This window comes from Halichondria panicea, chromosome 8 (assembly GCF_963675165.1).
Source record: "Halichondria panicea chromosome 8, odHalPani1.1, whole genome shotgun sequence".
Taxonomy (NCBI): domain Eukaryota; kingdom Metazoa; phylum Porifera; class Demospongiae; order Suberitida; family Halichondriidae; genus Halichondria; species Halichondria panicea.
Window position 1 is genome coordinate 2,478,479 of NC_087384.1, and position 20,781 is coordinate 2,499,259.

The 20,781-nt window shown below is 40.3% G+C and overlaps 4 protein-coding genes and 2 long non-coding RNA genes across 8 annotated transcripts; 5 read left to right on the forward strand and 1 right to left on the reverse strand.

Annotated features, from left to right (window-relative positions):
• Window positions 1-51: 51 nt before the first annotated feature.
• LOC135339860 (uncharacterized) lies at window positions 52-20,600 on the reverse strand. Of its 3 annotated transcripts, XR_010396083.1 has the most exons (7): window positions 20,426-20,579; window positions 19,545-19,952; window positions 19,171-19,321; window positions 18,848-18,940; window positions 12,806-12,862; window positions 476-513; window positions 52-267 (listed from the first exon to the last, which is right to left on the reverse strand). It is a non-coding gene; the product is annotated as an uncharacterized LOC135339860 (long non-coding RNA). The 3 variants fall into 3 exon arrangements; XR_010396082.1 differs by lacking the exon at window positions 12,806-12,862 and having other exon boundaries at window positions 57-267; window positions 20,426-20,578; XR_010396084.1 differs by lacking the exons at window positions 52-267; window positions 476-513; window positions 12,806-12,862 and having other exon boundaries at window positions 13,902-18,940; window positions 20,426-20,600.
• Window positions 2,253-7,256, forward strand: LOC135340164 (2'-5'-oligoadenylate synthase 2-like). Its single transcript, XM_064536488.1, has 15 exons — window positions 2,253-2,271; window positions 2,703-2,783; window positions 2,899-3,166; window positions 3,230-3,287; window positions 3,348-3,514; window positions 3,591-3,638; window positions 3,698-3,827; window positions 4,060-4,117; window positions 5,388-5,584; window positions 5,721-5,847; window positions 5,935-6,202; window positions 6,315-6,372; window positions 6,437-6,579; window positions 6,638-6,685; window positions 6,789-7,256. The coding sequence occupies exons 1-15, from the start codon at window positions 2,253-2,255 to the stop codon at window positions 7,024-7,026; spliced, it is 1,908 nt and encodes a 635-aa protein (XP_064392558.1). The 3' UTR covers window positions 7,027-7,256.
• LOC135339778 (uncharacterized) lies at window positions 8,372-10,329 on the forward strand. Its single transcript, XM_064536045.1, has 6 exons — window positions 8,372-8,673; window positions 8,932-9,172; window positions 9,242-9,299; window positions 9,349-9,515; window positions 9,575-9,631; window positions 10,051-10,329. The coding sequence occupies exons 1-6, from the start codon at window positions 8,529-8,531 to the stop codon at window positions 10,262-10,264; spliced, it is 882 nt and encodes a 293-aa protein (XP_064392115.1). The 5' UTR covers window positions 8,372-8,528; the 3' UTR covers window positions 10,265-10,329.
• On the forward strand, window positions 11,339-12,548 carry LOC135339855 (uncharacterized). Its single transcript, XR_010396077.1, has 3 exons — window positions 11,339-11,446; window positions 11,514-11,786; window positions 12,045-12,548. It is a non-coding gene; the product is annotated as an uncharacterized LOC135339855 (long non-coding RNA).
• LOC135339773 (2'-5'-oligoadenylate synthase-like protein 2) lies at window positions 13,311-15,030 on the forward strand. The gene is made up of 7 exons (XM_064536040.1): window positions 13,311-13,496; window positions 13,606-13,711; window positions 13,846-14,074; window positions 14,205-14,262; window positions 14,309-14,475; window positions 14,529-14,576; window positions 14,637-15,030. Exons 1-7 carry the CDS (start codon window positions 13,425-13,427, stop codon window positions 14,848-14,850), a joined length of 894 nt encoding a protein of 297 aa, XP_064392110.1. The 5' UTR covers window positions 13,311-13,424; the 3' UTR covers window positions 14,851-15,030.
• Window positions 16,288-18,892, forward strand: LOC135339758 (inactive 2'-5'-oligoadenylate synthase 1B-like). Its single transcript, XM_064536024.1, has 7 exons — window positions 16,288-16,506; window positions 17,292-17,400; window positions 17,592-17,859; window positions 17,925-17,982; window positions 18,076-18,236; window positions 18,287-18,334; window positions 18,503-18,892. The coding sequence occupies exons 1-7, from the start codon at window positions 16,435-16,437 to the stop codon at window positions 18,738-18,740; spliced, it is 954 nt and encodes a 317-aa protein (XP_064392094.1). The 5' UTR covers window positions 16,288-16,434; the 3' UTR covers window positions 18,741-18,892.
• Window positions 20,601-20,781: the final 181 nt, after the last annotated feature.

The window sequence follows — 20,781 nt, forward strand, 5'->3', positions numbered from 1 at the left end:
ATAGTCTAAACTCTAATGTGTGCGTGTACAAATATACTCTGTGTGCGCTGCTAAATGGCAGGTGAAATTCTTTGAGCAACAACCAAATCAGGACGGTACGATGTATGTTGACATTAGCCGTACAATCGGCGACTGAGTGTATTGTTAATCTGACCTTTGAACTGTTTGACTATCTAATAGTGATTGTCTAGAGCTCCTTTTAGAATGGTATCTGCATCGTCCATCTTTCAACGTCACACCATGCCCACTGTTGTGCTGGTATGGTGCCTGGGGGAGTGGAGTGTTAAGTGGGGGGGTGGAGTGAGTATGTGGGGAAATAATAAGCATACGTGCACGTGGGAAGGGGGAGGTAGTTTTGAATTTACTTGCTAAGTCAGCTGCAGAGAATTTGTATGGTAAAAGCCAACCTAATCACACACACACACACACACCATGCTTAGTGAGGTATTGCCTCAGAATGAAAATCATCGTTTACCTCAGCTCCCTCAGTTCTTTCCTCACTTCATCCTTCTCCTGCGTGGGAACAACCATTGATTCGTACAACATGTATGCTTGTCTTCAGAGTAACCATAGTACCAGACGATATCATTTATGGGTGCGTATATCCTCCTCGTAGGTGTGGTATATCATAATTATACAGTAGACTCTTGCTTTTCCAGCTCTCTAAAGCACGGCGGCCACCTCGATAATATCGGCCATTTGGTTCAGGACAGATTGCTAGCTATACCGTATTACTAGAATGTTTTGCGAGCAACATTTACGAACTTTGCGATGGTTGATCAATTCGCAATAAAAAAATCCGCAAAACCTAAATTATTACTAGTATTTACACATGATCCTTGCCAGACGCAATAGTTAGATCGCAAAGGATCAACTTTTCTGCTGATTTAGCTCATTCGCAAAGGTTTTTCACCAGCAAAATATGCTATAGTAATACGATATAGATGTTTACTGCACAAAACTCGCCCTGAATGCAGCCACTTGCTATTCTGTATACTGCATGGGCTTCCACAAATACTAAGTCTTCAATGTTTATTACGGCCGGATATGACGTTTTGGGTGTGGTTTGGCAGATAAAATAGAGAGCAATTATCCTTGAGACAGAACCGCACAATTAGTGAGGTAGGTTCGTTTTTTAGCCGCGGCTATTTTCTGAAATGCGGACACCTCGCTATTCTGGCCAAGCTGCATTGTCCCAAGGATAGATAGATTAACAAGAGTCTATACTTATAGCCTGTATGTGTGCTTCTGACTATATACCTGTCAATGGGGAAAATACCACATATTTTGGCTTCCAGATTGGTCTATCACACCTGAAAACGTCTGTGTTTCCCGGACCTACAAAACTATTATTAGCTTGTAGCTAAATATATATTATACCTTGAGGGTTCACATGTCTCTTACAACATCAAGAACCATGGAGAACTTAACTATATATTATTTGAGCCTGGCATCATCATCTAGCTTGCTTCAGGCAATGGATGCATGCATCTCGAAGCAACATGGACCTGGTATACTAATTGCCACAGGAAAAAGCTTGATAGCCTGCCTATCCCTAGTAGTAGTAAAAATACACACAAGTTGAATACTGAATGCATCATAGATGAATAAGAAAGTGAACAATACGTATTCAGTTCACACATCTCATACAGTTGGTATATACGAGGAACTAAAATTTAAAACACTATTGATGGAGTCGTGATCGTTTCACAATTTTTTTCTTCACTCAACTCTTCACTTTCCTATCAACTTTGAGGCATAATATTATGTTCTATAACCCAGAAGGTGCTGCTCTATAGACCATTCAACAGGTTTTCTGGTTCATGCACTTGGTATACTAACATTATCTTCATCAGATTCATTTGAAGCTTTTCAGTCGTTTCGACATCAATGATGCATGGGGTCTTCTGGTTGGTCAGTTTCAACTGTCGAGGCAGAGTTTGCTAATCAATTGGAGGTGATCTGTGAGCATTATGCAATACTCATTGATATATCTGTAAGAGCGTTACTATAATTATTGTGTACTGCTCAGGACATTTCTCCAAGCAGGCTGCCTATATTTAGAGGGCAAAAGCATGGAGAGATGATCCTTAGAGAAGGGTATTAGACTTGTAAGAGACACGATATACTCGTGCTATAGCATTTATGTGTCTTATATATAGTTTATTCATAATCTGATTTGTCTGGCTTGTGATTTACACCAACACCAATATTCATTAGGTACAAATGTTATATAATGATGCTAGTAAATGATGTCACTTCTAAAATTAGGTACTACCCCCTAACTGCATGGCCTCAACAGTTTGTATTTTATAAAGACTTCAAGCCTGCATACATACACTGTAAAAAAAAAAGTGCGGTGAGCGCACTAAAACCGTCGCATATAGCACACTTTTTCAAAAAAGCGTGCTATATGCGACGGTTTTAGTGTGTCCACCGCACTTTTTTTCAATCATTTTTTACAGTGTAGATCTTTCTATATCATAGCATATCTGAAATGGCTCATAAAGTGACTAAAGTACTCACTATAGAGGAAGCAAAAGTTAAAGTAGACAAACTTGTCACTGCATTCCAGGTAATAGCTCTATACATGAGTTCTACCTGCATGACTCAACTGTATAATTGTAAGTGAACATGCTTAAATGTTTATATTACTATCATATACGTATATAGCATGGAGATATCGGCCTAGCTGTGAAAAGAGGTGATCAAAGCTGGCTCTCTGGGACATGGCACTGCAGTTCCAGGAAAGTTTGACTTGGACTTAGTCATCTACTCTTCAGGTATTTATAAGCCGACATTGAGAGTGTTTAGGAAAACGATTATAAAATATATGTATACAATAAATTATTTAGCTAAAAGCTGGCCCATGCATGCATTTCCCACGTACTTTTGTAGATGTAGATGCAAGAGAAATAAAAAACACCAGGGCAAAAAGACAGTGCACAACTTTTGGAGATATAGACACGGGCTATGGGAAGTATTTAGACAAACTGAGGATCTTCTTACGCAGTGTGCCGGGAGTGACGCTCAGCAAAACCAAACCACATGCAGTGAATTTCTACTACTATGGAATTGAAGTGGATCTGCTGGTTAGCCCAAACTGGCCAAATCTAGATGCACTCTGGACGTTTCTCCAAGATGTTGACCGAGAACACCTTTTCGAGTGAGTACAGTAATATATAGCTATACACTGCATGTCATAATGCCATACATGCATCTGTTTCAGTTTCTCAGTGAATGCCTCAAAGTGGCAGGTGCAATTTTTCAGTGAGGTTCCAAGTCAGGTAAGCAAACAATAATTATTCTAAGACATACACATAACCGTATGACATGTATGCATGCAGGCTAAAGAGTTTGTCAAGCGTGCTAAGGCTTGGAGGAACAAAACATGGTCACACAGTAATGTGGGAAAACCAACATCTTATCTCATCTCTCTTCTTGTATTGAAGGCATACGAAAATGCACGAGGGCGTGGTGTCAGCACATCAAGCACCTCATTAATTGCTAGAGAGTAAGTTCAGTAAAGCAGAATTTTAGTTTATATATATAACACAATTGTGTGTATCTATACCCAACCATGCACGCAGGACAAAAGTTGAGCTAAAGAAGATTGTTAGGGATCACACAACTGTTAAGTAAGTCAGATGAATATAAGATTGACACTGATAACCATGCACAATAACATAAACTACAGTATGCACTGGAAGAGGTACTACACTTATAGTGTATCTACTCTCTATCCACGACTATATATACCAAGTGAAAGAGAACCAAGAATTCTCGATCCGGCAAACCCTACAAACAACGTGTATATAAAACTGGGATAAATGGGAACTGGACACAGCTGGTCACTAACATTGACACTATCGATCTCACAAAAGCTGTGGAATATTAAAGTCTTAAATGAGCATGCATGTATAGGTGTAATAGCTAATGGTTAGCATTTCATGCATGTAGTACTAGAAACTGGCACAACTGAAAACTTTACTAGGAATTAATACTATAATGTTTGTCATGTTCATGATGGTTAACCTCAAAACAATGAATATTCTGAAGGAACTTTTCATGGGAATCATCTCAGTACAAAAGTTGCTAAGCATGAAGGTGCGTGCTAGTGAGTGCGGAGCTGGAGGCATTTCAGTAACTACCTTAAATTTAAATGGATGAACTATAAACTAAAAGATGCATTCTGTAGCTATATCTATAGCTATAACATGACATGTGTTTCTTTATAGTCATTAAAGCTGAGGGGGGGGGGGCAGTCAAATTATACACATCAGAGAAAACAACCAATTTTACGTGCCTCTATACAATCAATCCCATTGCCATTAGAGTGCAGTGCACTTATATACGCACACTACGTTACTGATAAAAGTATAACAGCACATGAAAAGCAGCAATGTTGTGGACCATGCAGTACAACCACACGTGCATTTAGTGCTATCCTTTGATCTATATAGATTACTAATTATTGTCAGGAATACATACCAGATTTACCCTAAACTGATAACTATAACACTGACCATAAAATACTATAAGGTGACATTATTGTCGCGAGTATTAATTTATGTTACTTCTGCAAATGCATGATAGTAAAATCGCAAAAATCTGTTCTCGCAGACAATTGGAAATTGCATTAAAACCACTTGCGAGTATACACCAAGTGGTGCATCGCCCAAAATCTATATTCCTTGTTGTAATCTCATACGACAGTGGCTCAGAGTCTGTGTTGAACAAGCAAAACTACTAGAATTGGCAGAATGGTGAGCAGTCTGGACTGGCTAGAGAAAAATGAATTATTGACCATAATTATCACGTATATACAGGATGACAAATGATCTGAAGTATCTAGTTAAAGAAGATATTTTACCTGACGCCAGCTTGGAGTAAGTTCACTCTCAGTATACATAAATATTACGTATAATAAAAATTATTACATACATATCACAGCCTCATAGTCCCTGGGGAGAACCCCTTAATAATGGAGAAGTACTGTGACATCCTCCCAGACCGGCCATGCCTCCTCGATCCTGCCAACCCATTCACAAACTTGTACCGACAAGGCCTCGGGGAAGTAAAACCGAGCGGGGGAAAGGACATTAAAGAACAATGGGAGATATTTGCAAAGAGAATAGAAACACTTAATCTTGTGATGAACCTCACATAGGTCATTTAGCTTTACAAGCACATTTACTAGCTGTTCATTGCAGCTATACATGTTCATGTTTGCTACCATCAATAAAATTGCAATAATAAATGCAGACTCTTGAGTCTAATATTCCAGGAACTATAAGCAACCAATTAATGTATACACTACACACACAATTATACAGTTACTGTATAACAGAATTCATGACATACCACAATATTCACTCCTACTATAGAAATACAGTTACGGAGAAACTCAATTATTACAACTATAAAAGAGCTAGGACCTCCAATGTGTATACGTACCTATATACTTTGGATTTCTAACTTCATTTTAGCTGAAAGCTATATACATACCAACATGGCAGCCTCTCGTGCCCCAAATCATACTGAAGCTGAGAAAGCAATTGGAGAACTAGTCCTAAGATTACAGGTACTCGACCCATGCGCCACTGTAACTCTACCCTATATAAATATTAATACCCCTACATATATATACTAGCTATTCAGTACTGTGACAAAGCTATATATAATTATATCACAAGTTATCTATAGAATTTTCAATTCAGACAAACCTTTCAAAGTACACACAAAGCCCCAGTATTAGAGTGAATGAGATTGTTAAGGCTGGCTCTATGGGACATGGGACGGCTGTGCCTGAACACTTCGACATTGACCTGGTACTCTACTCTAGCGGTGAGTATATATATACGGGACTAGCTATATGCTTGTCTTTACATCATTTAATAAATAATAATTACTGAATGCAATTTGAACATGCAGATGTGAACAGAGATACAGTGAACAGAAACGGATACGAAAGCTACTTAGAGAAAATAAGGGCTTTCATAACAGATGGCAGAGTCTTCAGGGCAGGAATCGTCACTAACATCAATCTGACTAGATACGCTGTTCAGTTTCAATATGAGGGCTACATCGATGTGGACCTCCTAGTCAGCCCTGTCTGGTGGGGGGGACAACCCAAACATCCACGAGAGCTCTTTGAATTCCTACGAGATAGGGTGCCTAACGATGCTGAAGCCAGGCATAAGTAAGCTACACGCATTACTTCACATGCATGCATGCTTTATGCTGACTATATAATGAAAGCACGAATGCTCTCTTTGAGTAAATCGAAATCACTGCATGTATGGTTTCTGCAGGTTCAGTGTGAATGCATCCAAGTGGCAAGTTGCTTTCATGAAGGAGCAAGATTCATCTGTGAGTTCACCAACACATTACGTTCAGTAAATACCTAATAGATTGTCACACAAACAAACATAAGGTGAAGCAGCTAATCATACGAGCTAAAGCATGGAGGAACCAGCTATGGCAAAAGAGCAAGGGAGGCCGAGGTCGACCAAGTTCCTACTTGCTCACTCTGCTGGTACTTCACGCATACAAGACTTCCTCTGGTACTGCCAAAAGGTACGTAAAATTACAATAATATAATTATATACAAGTTAATATTTGACACTCCACACAGCACAACACAAAAACTGAAGGAAATTGTCCGCAACCACAGGACAATGAAGTAAGTAACCCAGAGTGCATGTGCATGTTTTTGCAGTGCATATACGCATGTGCATGATATACAACTGTATACAACCGAGTCTGCATGCATGCTAATTTTCCAGCATTTACTGGGAGAACTACTACAACGCTAGAGACTACCCCACCCTCTTTCCTTCGTCCACTCCACGCCTGGTCGACCCGGCCAATCCAGCTAACAATGTCTACCAGTCTGGCATTGGGCCGTACCCACCCAAGAAAAGGCCATGTGACTACGAGCGTGGGGATGGGGACTGGAGCCAGTTTGTGGACAAAGTGAAATACTTTGACCTTGAGAAGAGTGTGGAGGAGATCACACGTTAAGACCGTTCAAGAGAGCTGACTAACTTTAGTACTTACATACACAGGACTATAGTAGCACATTGTTAACTTATAGAGTTTCCATGCATGCATGTGTGACCAAAAATAACAAAAAGTATTTTGCAACAAATTAAGGGACTCTCCTCTCCGTAGCCAGACATACAATATTTAGAATAACATGGCAAGACACAAAAGAAGACCAATAGGACAAGCTACATGTATATAGGGAGATAGTTAAGCACGTATCTGGCATCCTAAACAAGGACTGTTTATAGAGGCCATTATATGAGTATTTATTATTATACACAATAATCATCATCGTGTATACACATGAGGCATTTCAAAAGAAAGTATATATTATATAGGACATGTATAAAGGCATCTGAGATATTTGTAGAGGCTCGTTGGGCCAGGGCACCATGCATGCATTGTTTATGAGCACTATAATTATAATTAAGCAATTACTTCTGATAGGTCTCCTAAAAGAGACGTGGTTGACGTTGCTACTGGATACAGTATAACCGAGGCTGATTCTATATATAGGAAAGCTTGAGTTAAGTGAAAATGTGTGTCACTACAAGCATATATATAATCAAACAATAATTATGTGTATTCGAGTGAAATAGGGGAAATGGCTAAGGGAGAGGAAAAATGTCGGGGAAATTTATATTTTGCTGCCGATTGATAGATTGAAGCTCAAACATACAAAAAAACGTACCTATTAGGCCAAAAATGTGAGAGCATGCATGATTAGCTACATGAACTAGATGAATAGAGCAAGACTAGAGGCTGAGGCAAAAGTTTTTTTTTATGCAGCATCAACTTGATAAGCAAACAGCAACATTATTTATTAGGTAAATGTCCTCAACCAAACATCCATAAACAAGGAAGGGATCAAGCTAGCTAGCTAGCTTACTATACCAGGGGCGGATCCAGGGGTGATTTTGAGGGGCTGAAGCCCCCCCCTTTTGAAAAAACTACCATGTGTTGTAGTCTGACTCTACAACAATTTTGCCACCAATTATGCATCTGTAGACTCACTTGAAATCACTTCAGAGATGCTAGACAACAGCTACTAGGAGTATAAAGGATCTAGGGTAGCTAGCTGGACGTACCTAGCTAGCTAGCTAGCTGTACGTACGTACGTACATCTGATCAGTACAGTATCACCATAGTATTAAAAGTAAGTGCAGAGGTCAACGTATTCTACTCATTAATATGAACGTTCAAAGGTCAAATCTTGCAAAAAAATTCGCCTCCGGCGAGGCTGCCCTCGTACAGGGCTTCGCCCCTTTCTAGCTAGTCTAGCCCCCCCCCTTTGTTTTTCCTGGATCCGCCCCTGTATACATAGTATACACAAGGCCATGTGACAATGGCACTGGCTCTGGCAGTACCCATGAGCAAAGCTAGTAGAGTGAGGACTCCACTCAAAGATGTCACAGCATTTGTGAAGAGGGTTAGAAGCATACTAAAAAAGAAGGTGATCTTCATTTGGAACTCTAGATATGCCATGTGCACTGTGTTTTTCTGCTCTAGGAGTCTACAGTACTCTGGGCATAAGCATATCTGAAGTATACCTTGGAGGGTCCCTGGGGCAAGAGACAAGTCTGCCTGCACACTTTGATGTTGATCTATGCATCTATTCACCAAGTACAAACACACTATGCATACACTATATATACTACAGTTCATGAGAGCAAATGAGCTATATTAATTCATGTTGTGCATTAGCCTAAATTCATGCTAACCCTACAAGCCCTACAAAGGCTCACACAGACTGAAACATAATTATTGTGCATATAAAAAAATTATAATAATTATGTTCAATCTCAAATTTAAAAACTAAAAATACTTACATGATTATACATAATTATGTTATCTTATGCGTTATGGTATCTTACTATACAGGTCTGCATCCGAGCACGAAAGAGGTATCTGAGGAACAGTACAAATTCATACTGGGCAGAACAATCAAGTGCCTAAGGCACTCCATTACTGACATAAAGAACATTGAGAGGTTGTACCACGGCTGGCGTTTCGAGACCTCTAACCTGAACATTGATTTACAACTCAGTCCTCAATGGAAGAAACAAAACTTGGGGGATTTGTACGACTACCTCAAAGGAATGCATCCAAAGAGGAGGAATTTGTGCGTAACCTTCTTGTCTCTTATCGTTCTATGATATTACTCTCTCTAATTATGCACACACAAAGTCAGGTTTTGCTGTGGACTGTTCAAGTATCAGACAATGCTAGTAAAATCACAACCACAACAAGTACGAAATATTTACGATATCTACAGTATGTCACATGATTTATTAACAGGAAAAAACACTTATAAAAAGATTCAAGGCATGGAGAAACAGAACATGGGACAAGCAGAAAAATGGCTGCCCTAAATCCTACCTACTGTCTATGCTCGTACTGATATCCTACGAACATGCACCTGCTGAGTTAGCACAGGCAGAATCACTAGAAGAACTGGCAAAATGGTGGGTGGGCTATTGATTTGGGAAAAGTTTGCATCCACTTGCTTCTCTCGCTTATATAGGATGACCAAGGATATCAAGAAGCTGGTCGAGAGTATTGCTATAAATCAAGACCTAGAGTGAGTTGCTTTACCATTATTTTACCACTATGTACAGTAAAACATTGTGGTACAACATTATGGTATGTATATACTGTACCGTATAGCGGGTATATTTCGAGGGTATAAATTTTTGCGTTCATTTTCGTGGAATAGCAGCCTTTTGCAGCATGCATGCATGCGATATTAAATTCAGGGTTATAAATATTCGCGGTACATGCTTAATCCGCGAAAACCACGAACATTTATACCCTCGAAATAATTATACCCTCTATACATATAAAATTAATTATACGGTATATACAGTCATGAATTTGTACAAAATTTCATACCCTAAACACGTGCCAGGCCGCAAAAACATTGCAATGCAGTAGCCATTAAAGGAAGTACCAAAAACCTAAATAAATGTACAGACACACAACTACTCTCTATCAATACAGCATTCACGTCCCCGGGGAGAACCCTGTGATTATGGAGAAGTACGGTCACTACCTACCCGAGAAGCCACGCATCATCGACCCATCCAACCCTTACAAGAACCTCTACAAACATGGCGTCTGTCAAATTGAGCCACAGAAGAAAGATTCGTTTCCCAAGAGATGGCAGTTGTTTCTCAGAGAGATCCATAACTTAGATCTGACTGTTGACTTTTGATCATTCATCCTTGTGTATATTATTTGCTTTGTACAAAAATTTGAATCATTCTTTTAAGGGTATAATTTTATAAGTACAAGCATAAATTGTTATTAAGATAGCAAAACGCTTCCAAGAATGAGTGAAATGCCTTTTTTGTTTACCCATAATTATTATTATAGCATATTTCTCAGGTAATGTGTGATTTTCATTAGTTCACGTGACCATCTTATAAGAGAGCGGTGGTCCTGACTATCTACAAAGCATTCTATAGTTCTAACACATCCAAACAAAATGGCACTATTTGGCGGCAAAAGTGGAGCATCCATGTATATACTAAAATCAGTAACATTAACATAATTTTATCGAAGAAGCATTTAAGGCAATCTCAGTAGAGCAGAATCGGAATAACTATAATAATTATATTTCCGAGGTTATTCTCGGAGGATCAGTGGCCGCAGTCCAGGGGAATTATGATGTGTTGCATTCTCACCAAGCCTCATGACACGAAGGAATAATGACGATGCATGCAATAAAGGGCATTAAGGGTGCTGGAACACCTACGCCCACGTACGCCCACACACACGTTGCTAGGGAAAGCTAACTATGAAACTACCTGCAGGGGAGACATGGATCCTTCACAGGATTATGAAGCAACACTCTACTAGTGTGCATTCCAAAAATGGAGAGGAAAGGATGATGACAACAGATTTTACACTTGATTTTCATCATATAGCTAAAAGAAGTTCCGCTTAGGAAACCAGTAGAGCTATGGACTTGATTGTTTGTTTGCAGGTGCACTACACACAGCTCTTCAACATTACGAAGAGCTTTTGTTGTAAAATCCCTTTGTTATCTATTTATGAGAATTTTTTGTCATGACACACCCTCTAGAGAAAAATCTAGACCGTATATGGACAAAGTCAGCCCGTAACTTTGTTCACCTTACCTAATTATAGCAGCATGCTAAATATAGACCAAGTCCTGTACGTAGATAGTCAGATCGAACACTTTTTATATCTGGCTCTAGCGTACGCGTACGCTAGAGTATAAATTAAGACGTAAGCCTGTAGACCACGCCCCAATTGCGTGCGTAGAGTGCAGAATTAGCGTTGAAGATCAAGAGCCATTTGTTAGTAGCCTGAAGAGAAGAGATAGGCAACGCTGGGGCTACAGACAGCGCTGACAATTGGCTGGCTCATGGTAAACTATGAACTAGCTTTGCTAGCTTGATACACAGGGCCTTGCTTTTCACTCCCTTCCCCTTCAGAGCTTCCATGAAAGCCTGTGTGTAATACCACTCTTGGACCTCAGTGTCACCAGAGTGCTGTGCTCCAGGCCAAGTTGGACCAGTCTCTTTGTCTGGGCTGCAGTAATGCTTGGCTTCCCCGGGCATCAGATTGGTGGAACCTCCGCTTTTGTGAGGTCTACACAGCTCCATCTGCTTATTAGCAGACCGAATAGGGAGGTTGGGGAGGCAGCTGATCAGTGAATGGTGTGTTGTAACTGCCTCCATCGCCAGGACATCTGGAAATGAGCTTCTGTGAGTGTGATACATAAAATAAATAATAACACATGATTGCCAACCTTCCAGACGAGTTCCTAGCGTGTTTGTAAGTATAGGTCCTCCATCCCAAGTTTTTTGCCAGAAAGGTGACTGTCCCCTTCATCTGGACAATACATGTGCATGTACAGTGAATAATTATGTAGTGGCACCGGGTCAGGTAGAATCCATCCATAGGAACCAACTTATTTTTGTCATCACCCCTGTTCACAATATTTTTTTCGTACCTGACCACAGGACCATTCTGCTAACTTGGTGGCAAGGATCTCCAGCTTCTGAAGGATGCGATGCCATTGTGTGCTGGAACATGGTGGAAGACCCAACCAGCCACTCAACCGGACGTATCAACATGCAGGTGGCCATTGAGGAGAAAGGACAACACTGGATAGTGCCATGAACAGCTCGAATCGTGGATAGTACACGTCTAAAGCACTGAAGAGAAACGTCTCCACTCGACACAAATGAAGACAGTGTGTATTAACATTAAAAGACAATCCAACCTGCTGTGTGACTAATGCTAGTTGAGGAACTTGGACACTCGTGCTGATTGTACTGAGACTGGGGTCTATTGGCACACTTACGTTTCTCCCATCTACTACTGAAGGCACTCCTTTGCTACAAATCTGGCTCTGTATTTATTGGATTGTGTTATTTTGTTATTGATTTATTAGTTTGTGTAGCTACCTGATTTTCTTTTGCAGCTTGTAGTTAATTTAATTGAAGACATTCTCACAAAACCACTATGTTGTTACTTGTGGTTACTACTATACTAGCGCACGCATTGAAATTAAATACTGCGTGTGCAAGTCTCAGGATCTAAACGTTGCATTTTTGTGGTTAAATTATGTCAATTTGTTACTATGTGCGGGCACCCTTAAGCAGTTTACAATTTGTAGTACTAATGGACTAATGTTATAACTGCACAACTGTACGAATACATATAATTTTTGCTTTACTCACAGTATCATAATTATACATCAAACCTTTAATGTACGTACATTTAACATCAAATACTCTTCTTAAATCAGGTGCCCACCCGCAACGACGGGACGTGTCTGAATGGGAAACAAACGGACAAAATCCTAACGGCACGATGCAGGTATTGATCATAGACATACACATCTCGTTGCACTTAATTAGTACATGTACTATTATAAGGAACATAAGACTATAGGCAGTTACCATGGTGATCGAGACAATACATCATATTATTCTCCTGAAAATCATAAACAAGTCATTCTAACATCTCAAGTTCCAAGTAGGACATAATGTGATCACGAGTTCACAGAAGTCATATTCATCTATATAATTAATATACGCTAAAAGTCAGCAACTATATACATAACATGTACATGTACTAACGTTAGACTACCCAGAAAGTATATATAGTACAGTACAACCATGACGTAGTATTGCCAGCTGGCTATAGATAACGTTTTCCCCTCAGTTTAGTCTGTGTACCCGGGAGTTGCCTGAGAATGACATGACACATTTGGTGGAGGGTAAAGCCCTACATCAAAGTTGTTAGCGCAGAGACAGCTAGGGTTATAAAGTGAGGCTACAATCAGTGCCACACACAGACCTTCAAATAACAGAGTGACAGGATAGAGATACAGAATGGCTCACCCGGACATTTTAAACCACAGAAGAGCTAAAGAGGCAGTTAACGAGATTGCTACGCTACTCAAGGTAAATACATAATAAAATTCATACTAAACCTAAACCACAAGTTGTATAAAGTACTTGGAAATAGTATGACCTACTATTAATACTCTTTGTACATGATGTACGTACAAAGGATAACCAACCAATTGCCATCGGTGAAGTGGTAAAAGCAGGCTCTCTAGGGCATGGAACAGCCGTCCCGGGGGACTTTGACCTCGACCTGGTCATTTACTCACCAGGTAGGCCAAAACAGAGTTACCTGAATTAGCTATGGTATGATAAGCATTGCGTTTTGGTCGCAAATATCTTGTGACAAGTTTGTGAAGAGTTGCAAGTTTTGTGTCGCATATAGCTACACACAATTTCAATTCAGATGTTGATACGCATACGATGCGGTACAAGGGATTTGGTAAGTGGCTAGATCAGCTGGAGACGTTTCTCGAAAGACAGCCCAAAGTCGTGATAACCAAACGGACCAAGTTTTCCGTCCAGTTTAAGTTTGACGACATTATCGATGTTGACCTCCTGGTTAGTCCGTACTGGAACAACCAACACGACTTTTACGACTTCCTCCGAGGTGTCCCAAAAGAAGAAAGATACGAGTGAGTACAGTTAACAGTATATATAGCAGGTAATTTAAACGGACAAATTACATTGCAATTGCAAATACATGGCCATTCCATGCATACAAAGGTGGGGCTGCAGTTTTTAGATATTGCTGTACGTGTGCAGGTACTCTGTGTGTGCAGCTAAATGGCAGGTGGAGTTCTTTGAGCAACAACCTAACCAGGTACTGTATAGCCTAAGGCATGATCGACAATTACACTGAGCTACAGGTGAAGGAGCTTATCAAGCGTGCAAAGGCTTGGCGTAACAAGCTCTGGTCCGAAAGGAAGCTGTCCAACAAGCCCAAGTCCTACCTCATCTCTTTACTCGTACTCAACGCCTACGAGAAGGCCACAAAGAGAATGGGAACTTCCAACACAAGGAGGATCGCCGAAGCGTAAGCTAAAAACACTTTAAACTACACAAATGATATGTATATACACACTATAGCACAATGGATGAGCTGAAGAATCTCCTCCTTAACCGCCACGGCATAGAGTAAGTCAGCAATATATGGTACGTATTAATTTATCTCATGTATGATTGCATTGCATACAGTATCTACTGGGAGAAGTTTTATAGCGTGGGTGGAGGTGTGCCCTCTGGTCCCAACCTCTTCCCAACTTCACTGCCGCGTATCGTTGACCCGGCCAACCCAGCCAATAATCTGTATGACACGGGCGTCGCCAAGAGTCGTGGTCAGAGAGGCGACGGGTGGTCTGAGCTGGTAGAGAACATACACTCAGTGGACCTGCTACAGCGTCTAGTGTAGCCAAGCATGACTTGGAACTATAAAACATTAACCTGTGTGCTTAGAGTATCAGGTGTGTATATATACATTGTAATGTAAGACTAGTTGCCTAGTTATAATAGCTTCAGAGACAAATTTGTGTAAATGATAAAACCGAATGTAAAATGTACATTCGTAAAGCAAACGTGATTTATTGTATACTACCATGCACAATTTTACGTACACGGAAGGTGACACAGTAAGTACCAGAATGACATGGCATATTGGCAAATAAAGCCCCTATATACATCAAAGGATAGCTGTGCCCTACTACCATAGTTCGTTATTCATTGTATGCCTCCACAAAGCCATGAATACTGGTAGTAAATTCATCTGCATCAAATTTTCCATGAAAATATTTTCTGCAAGTCATAGTAGCAGTTCAAACAAACAACCCAAATTCCAAGTATACTATAAAACCTCCCATGCATGCACACACCCACACAAACACATAATCAAGTGACATCTGTACAATGAAGTACACCGTAGGTACATGTACATAACTAGTGTTCAAGCTGGCGCTGTGCTAATGCCTCTCGCCATGTTTTTGCTTTCGCTGAAAAGTATTAGAGTGTTATATTAGTTTCTATAATGAATTTTATATTAAAGTTAGCTTATCTATATAAAGTCACTGAGAAGAAAAGACTTATTTACATGCATCTATTGTTGTATTATGTGGCTTACTAGGACCTCAAGAAAGAAAAAAATTGATTCTTCCAAGATCTGTAGTTCAGTGTATATAATATCTAAGAAGAAAAGACCTGTGTACATGCATATTGTTATCTATATTGTTATATGGTAGTGTTTTGTGGCTTACCAGGCCTTCAAGACAAAGATGATTCTGCCAGGAGGATCTGGATCTGGATCTTGGATATTATTATTTTCTCACACGTGGGGAATGAGCGCGCATGCGCATTACATACACAGGAATAATTAAAGGGTGTGTCCAAAGAGATCAATTTCACAAATGGCTACTGCTAGCTAGCTGTTTTAACAGATATTTTCTGAGTATTGTAGCTAACAAAAAGCTAGCGCTTTAGTGCAAGGCTAACTCATATGTTGAATAGAAAGTTTGTGCGGACAGATGATGCTATGAAAGATTCTGAAGAGACTGCAACAGCCTTCAATGTGAGTCAAACTAGCCATAACTCGAGAAAGAAGCTTTAGTTTGCAAATCCACGAATCAAAATCCAAGAGAACGTGGCTAGAAGCCTATAGAAGCTGTTAGTTTTTGTCGCATTGCAACCGTTGAGCAGTTACAGCTGGAACAGACACACAGACACACAGACACACACACACACACAGTCAGCTTTACCGTATCCCTCGTGCGGCTACGCCTCGAGGCATAATTATTACATGAAGTAGGTTTCATCATCAAGTGACGACTATTCTTGGCTTGTCTACAAAACAAAATTAGCACGTCATCCTCATGATTAATCATTCTAATATTAGCCAAATATGAATACTGTTCGTAGGAAAATGGGGAAACCCACAACCATTGACTAACCTATATAACAGCTGACTGGTATATAGAAGTTGACCAGTGAAAAGAAAAAGAGAGAGAAGATGGCAAGGAACAAGGACATCACATTTGATGATGCTATGAGAGTTGTGGATGAGCTTGCAAGAGAAATAAAAGTAAGTCAGGATCGATAGTCGATATCAGTGCCACTGATGTGCCCAGGTGGTGGCTAATTCCAATCACACAAATTGCCTGTGGTTTAGCATATTAGTATTATGTGGTAAAACTGTGCCTATAAGAGGTGGTTATTTTTGTCTAGAGCAATTTTCTCGAGGTAGTTTGTACCATAGATTGAAGAGTTAGAGGGATAGGAAACGGAGTGGTGCACGTGATGATTTTACATTGAATCTGCAGTGGAGCCACGAAAATTATCCGCATTACGCCCTATGAACGAGGCTATTAAGCACATTTTTGCCGGGTACCCAAAGCTGTGTTTCCTCGAGACATCATCTCTTTCAGCAACTTATAACACCCCTATAGTCCATGAGCCACGTGTATAGTACTTGCTAATGACTGACCACACCCAGTAAAAAGAGACTTTCCAATAAAGTTATATGTTCCCAAGGCTGTTTTAGAGCTATTGGAACATGTAACGTGTAAGCGTGCTGGTTATGACTACTACAATAGGTATAGACCTAGAAATATAAGTGAGTTGCACGGACTAAGCACAGTTACTTGTAGTTTATTATGCACTGGGTGTAGAAATAGATATTGTTGTGATGGCCTCGATTAAACCGCAGCGTAGCGCGGATGTTACTCGAGATACAAACCGTTTCCTATCCCTCTAACTCTTCAATCTATGTTTGTACTAATCACCACGACCAGGGTGGGAACATATCTGTGTCACATTTACTACATGTATATAATTATGGTAACTAGCATGAACACATATATTCACTAGCATCATAGACATGGCCTGAACAGAGTCCAGGTGCTCAAGGCTGGCTCCCTTGGTCAGTACACAGCCATTCCAGGCAACTTCGATGTGGACCTAGTGGTCTACTCAGAGAGTAAGTTACTCACTTGGCTGCCCTACAAACAATATTTTTCGTGCAGCAAATACATATGCTGAGATAAAATGTCGATACTCTACACATAATCATTACATAACAAACCTCGCTATACATAATTATAGGAAACCTCAAATAGCGGAAGGGGGCTTACTTTAATTAATGAGACTCAAGTACACTTAATTATACAGGTGTGGATCCAGACACTGTCCTGAGTGAAGGATATCGTACGCCTCTACACAAACTGCGAAGCTTTTTGGGAGGTCTACGGAGTGTCATGCTTCAAACACCACTAAAAATGTCTGTGTCACTGAAATACAAGACATATGACCAGCAAGATCGAGAGCTATCGATAGACGTTGACGTCTTGGTCAGCCCAAAATGGGAGAATCCAGCAGATCTCTATGACTACCTGAGGAAAGCCAAACAAGACGGAGCAAAACCTGCCCAATTATTTCGGTAAGCTAAACACACAATAACAACACAACAAGTGTTGAGTTGTAACACTATACCATGCACATTAGATTCTCAGTGAATGCTTCAAAATGGCAGGTTGCATTTATTGAAAAGCAGGATGATAAAGTGAGTATACACATGTACAATGTCACGAATCTGACACACATGTATACAGTAGCTAGGGCATGCGTTTCAATTTGTATACTTAAAATCCTACAGGCTAAAGAACTTATTCGCCGTGCTAAGGCGTGGAGGAACAAAGAATGGCCTGAGGGGAAGCTATGTACTGGAAGGCCAAAGAGTTATCTCATCTCAATTCTGGTGCTTAGAGCTTATGAGCTGGCATTGAAACAGCACTATGGTGGAACTATTGAGCAACGGTAGGGGAACTCCCTTGTGTACAAATAATTATTAGCTTCCGTTTCTACAGAACAACAGCCACTTTGAAGCAGATAGTGAAATCTCACCTAACAGCGGAGTACGTTGAGTCTAAAACTAGCCACACGCACTATATGTGTTAGCGAATTGTGAAAACTAACATAATCACATTATTTTGCTTAGACAAATGACTAAAGTCAACACATGCAGAATTTCAGTGTCAAACGTTTCTTTCACAAGGTATTTTCCAATCTATGCATGCACACAGTATCTATTGGGTTGACTACTACAAACCAGGGGACTACCCAGACTTGTTTCCAGCCAGGCTCCCCCGTATCGTTGACCCTGCCAACCCGGCCAACAACCTCCACAACACAGGCATAATCGGAGGCAGCACCTACACCTCACACTCGTACTACGAGCAGGGAGACGGCAATTGGACGCAGCTGGTTGGAAAAATTGAGTCTGTCGATTTGACCAAAACTATTGAACAGATACAAGCCTAAATTACGTTTTTAAACCACCGAGCACAGACTTAGCTATAACAAAGCACCTTTTTGTATTGTGTATGTTGACATTAGCCGTACAGTCAGTTAGTGCATGTTAACCTGACCTTTAATTTGTTTGACCATTTTGGTAGTGAGTTTTTTTATCCGCATCGTCCATCTTCCAACACCACTCCGTGCCCACTGGGTTGGTATAGTGCCTGCATGGGGGGAGTGCATGGAGCGTTAATTGGGGGGGAGGATATGTGGGGAAACAATTCCTGGGGGAGAGGGGGAGTCATTTTGAATTCACGAAACTTACTTTCCAAATTCACTACAGAGAATTAAGGTATATTAATCAGACTATAGTGAGAGATGGCAAAAACCAACCTCCTTATAACTATAGGTCACAGCACCTGGGAGACGAGAAATATTACCACAGAAGACGCACCTGTTGGTGCAGGCCAGACCAGGTGTGGTTTCCATGTATCAATGGCTCTCGATACTGTAGAACAAATACTTGTGACAATCACCCCTCCCCCTCAGAACAGACTTGGTCCATAGATACATCTTCACCCCGGAGGAACCAACCACAAGATAGCCTACAGAGGGTAGATAATCAACATCATGTAGACATTGGGCCTACTAAAGTTTGAACCCCTGTGACAACAGTACAAACACCATGCACAGTGGCAGAACATTCTAAAAAGCGGCAGAATCGACACCACAGAAAGTTACTGGTAATGGTCTCAGAATTAGAGACAGTCTGCACAGAACACTTCTCAGACCGCCCGTCTATTAAATATCATCACTGACCACACACACCTTGCTTGGTGAGGTGCTGCCTCAAGGCGAGGGTCACCATTTTCTTCCACTCCCTCAATCAGTTCTTTTCCTCACTTTATCCTCCTCTTGCGTGGGAACAACCATTGAATCTTATGCTTGTCCTCAGAGTAACCATGCACAGTAGCGGACGATATATTGATGCATATCCTCTTGTAGTGAGACGTAACTCAGCTCCTCAATTTTCCTCCCAGCCTCGAGTCATATTTTCCTAGAATCCAGAACGTGCTGCTTAAGATATCATCATACAATAGGTCGTTGGGGTCACTTGATGCAACGTACATTTTCTTCATTATTTTGGAGATTCTTCAATTGTTTCTTGTTTCGACATAAAAGGGTATCGTCAGTTTCAACTCTCAAGGCAGAGTTTGCTGATCAACTGGAGGTGATCTGTGAGAATGATGCAACACACATTAATCTCTAATTGTTATGTTTAATATAGCGTGACTATCCGTTCAGCTCAGAATATTTCTCCAAGAAAGATGACAAAATCTTTCTCCGATTTACAGCTAGCAGGGATACCACCGTTGACCCCTAAAAAATCCAGACTAACAGAAGTTTAGAATACTGTTAGGTATGTATACGGGAAAACCGCTACATCTTTTGCACCAATGTGCAATGCAACATGGACAATAATATTATTGCAAATAGATTTCTCTGCTGCTTGTACTCTTCAAATCTGTAAAAAATAATCAGTTCTGTAGCTAGAAGCTGAAATTTACTAAGGTGATATCATAGATAATAGAGGAAGGTATCACAGTAATATTATTCATCAGTGAAGCAAGCATGATGATGGAAGTAATCAGTATTATTAGCTTCTGATTCTATCTAGGCCATAGTCAGAATATAGAATAAACTTCTACTTGTTGGATTTACAATACGTGAATGTTACTAAGAGCTGTTACAGCTAGAATATTCCTCCATCACTCGTACTTGGAGCTTGAAAGAACTAGATCTAGTATTTGCATCATTGCATTCCTGTACATGTCAAAGCCATGTGGACCTGGTACTAATCGTCACACTAATGTGTCTACTTCCACTTTGGTAAAACCATTCATGACTCCCTATACAATTTGGACTCGAAGCTAATCTTAACAAGAGACTCTCACAAAGACCTGGGAGTGACCATCCAGAATAGTCTCTCCTGGGACCAACATATCAACAACCTATGTTCGAAGGCCTACAGTACAGCTGTTTGTACCTTATTAAAAGAAACACT

Bases quoted from the DNA above. Each gene is read 5' to 3' on its own strand.
- LOC135340164 (XM_064536488.1), top strand. The intron at 6,373-6,436 runs GTGAGTTCACCA...AACAAACATAAG, and splicing joins TGAAGGAGCAAGATTCATCT to GTGAAGCAGCTAATCATACG. The intron at 6,686-6,788 runs GTAAGTAACCCA...CTAATTTTCCAG, and splicing joins CGCAACCACAGGACAATGAA to CATTTACTGGGAGAACTACT.
- LOC135339778 (XM_064536045.1), top strand. From the start codon at position 8,529: ATGCCATGTGCACTGTGTTTTTCTGCTCTAGGAGTCTACAGTACTCTG. The intron at 9,173-9,241 runs GTGCGTAACCTT...ACACAAAGTCAG, and splicing joins CATCCAAAGAGGAGGAATTT to GTTTTGCTGTGGACTGTTCA. The intron at 9,300-9,348 runs GTACGAAATATT...ATTTATTAACAG, and splicing joins TAAAATCACAACCACAACAA to GAAAAAACACTTATAAAAAG.
- LOC135339773 (XM_064536040.1), top strand. From the start codon at position 13,425: ATGGCTCACCCGGACATTTTAAACCACAGAAGAGCTAAAGAGGCAGTT. The intron at 13,497-13,605 runs GTAAATACATAA...GTACGTACAAAG, and splicing joins AGATTGCTACGCTACTCAAG to GATAACCAACCAATTGCCAT. The intron at 14,476-14,528 runs GTAAGCTAAAAA...TACACACTATAG, and splicing joins ACAAGGAGGATCGCCGAAGC to CACAATGGATGAGCTGAAGA.
- LOC135339758 (XM_064536024.1), top strand. From the start codon at position 16,435: ATGGCAAGGAACAAGGACATCACATTTGATGATGCTATGAGAGTTGTG. The intron at 17,860-17,924 runs GTAAGCTAAACA...CATGCACATTAG, and splicing joins AAACCTGCCCAATTATTTCG to ATTCTCAGTGAATGCTTCAA. The intron at 18,335-18,502 runs GTACGTTGAGTC...GCATGCACACAG, and splicing joins AAATCTCACCTAACAGCGGA to TATCTATTGGGTTGACTACT.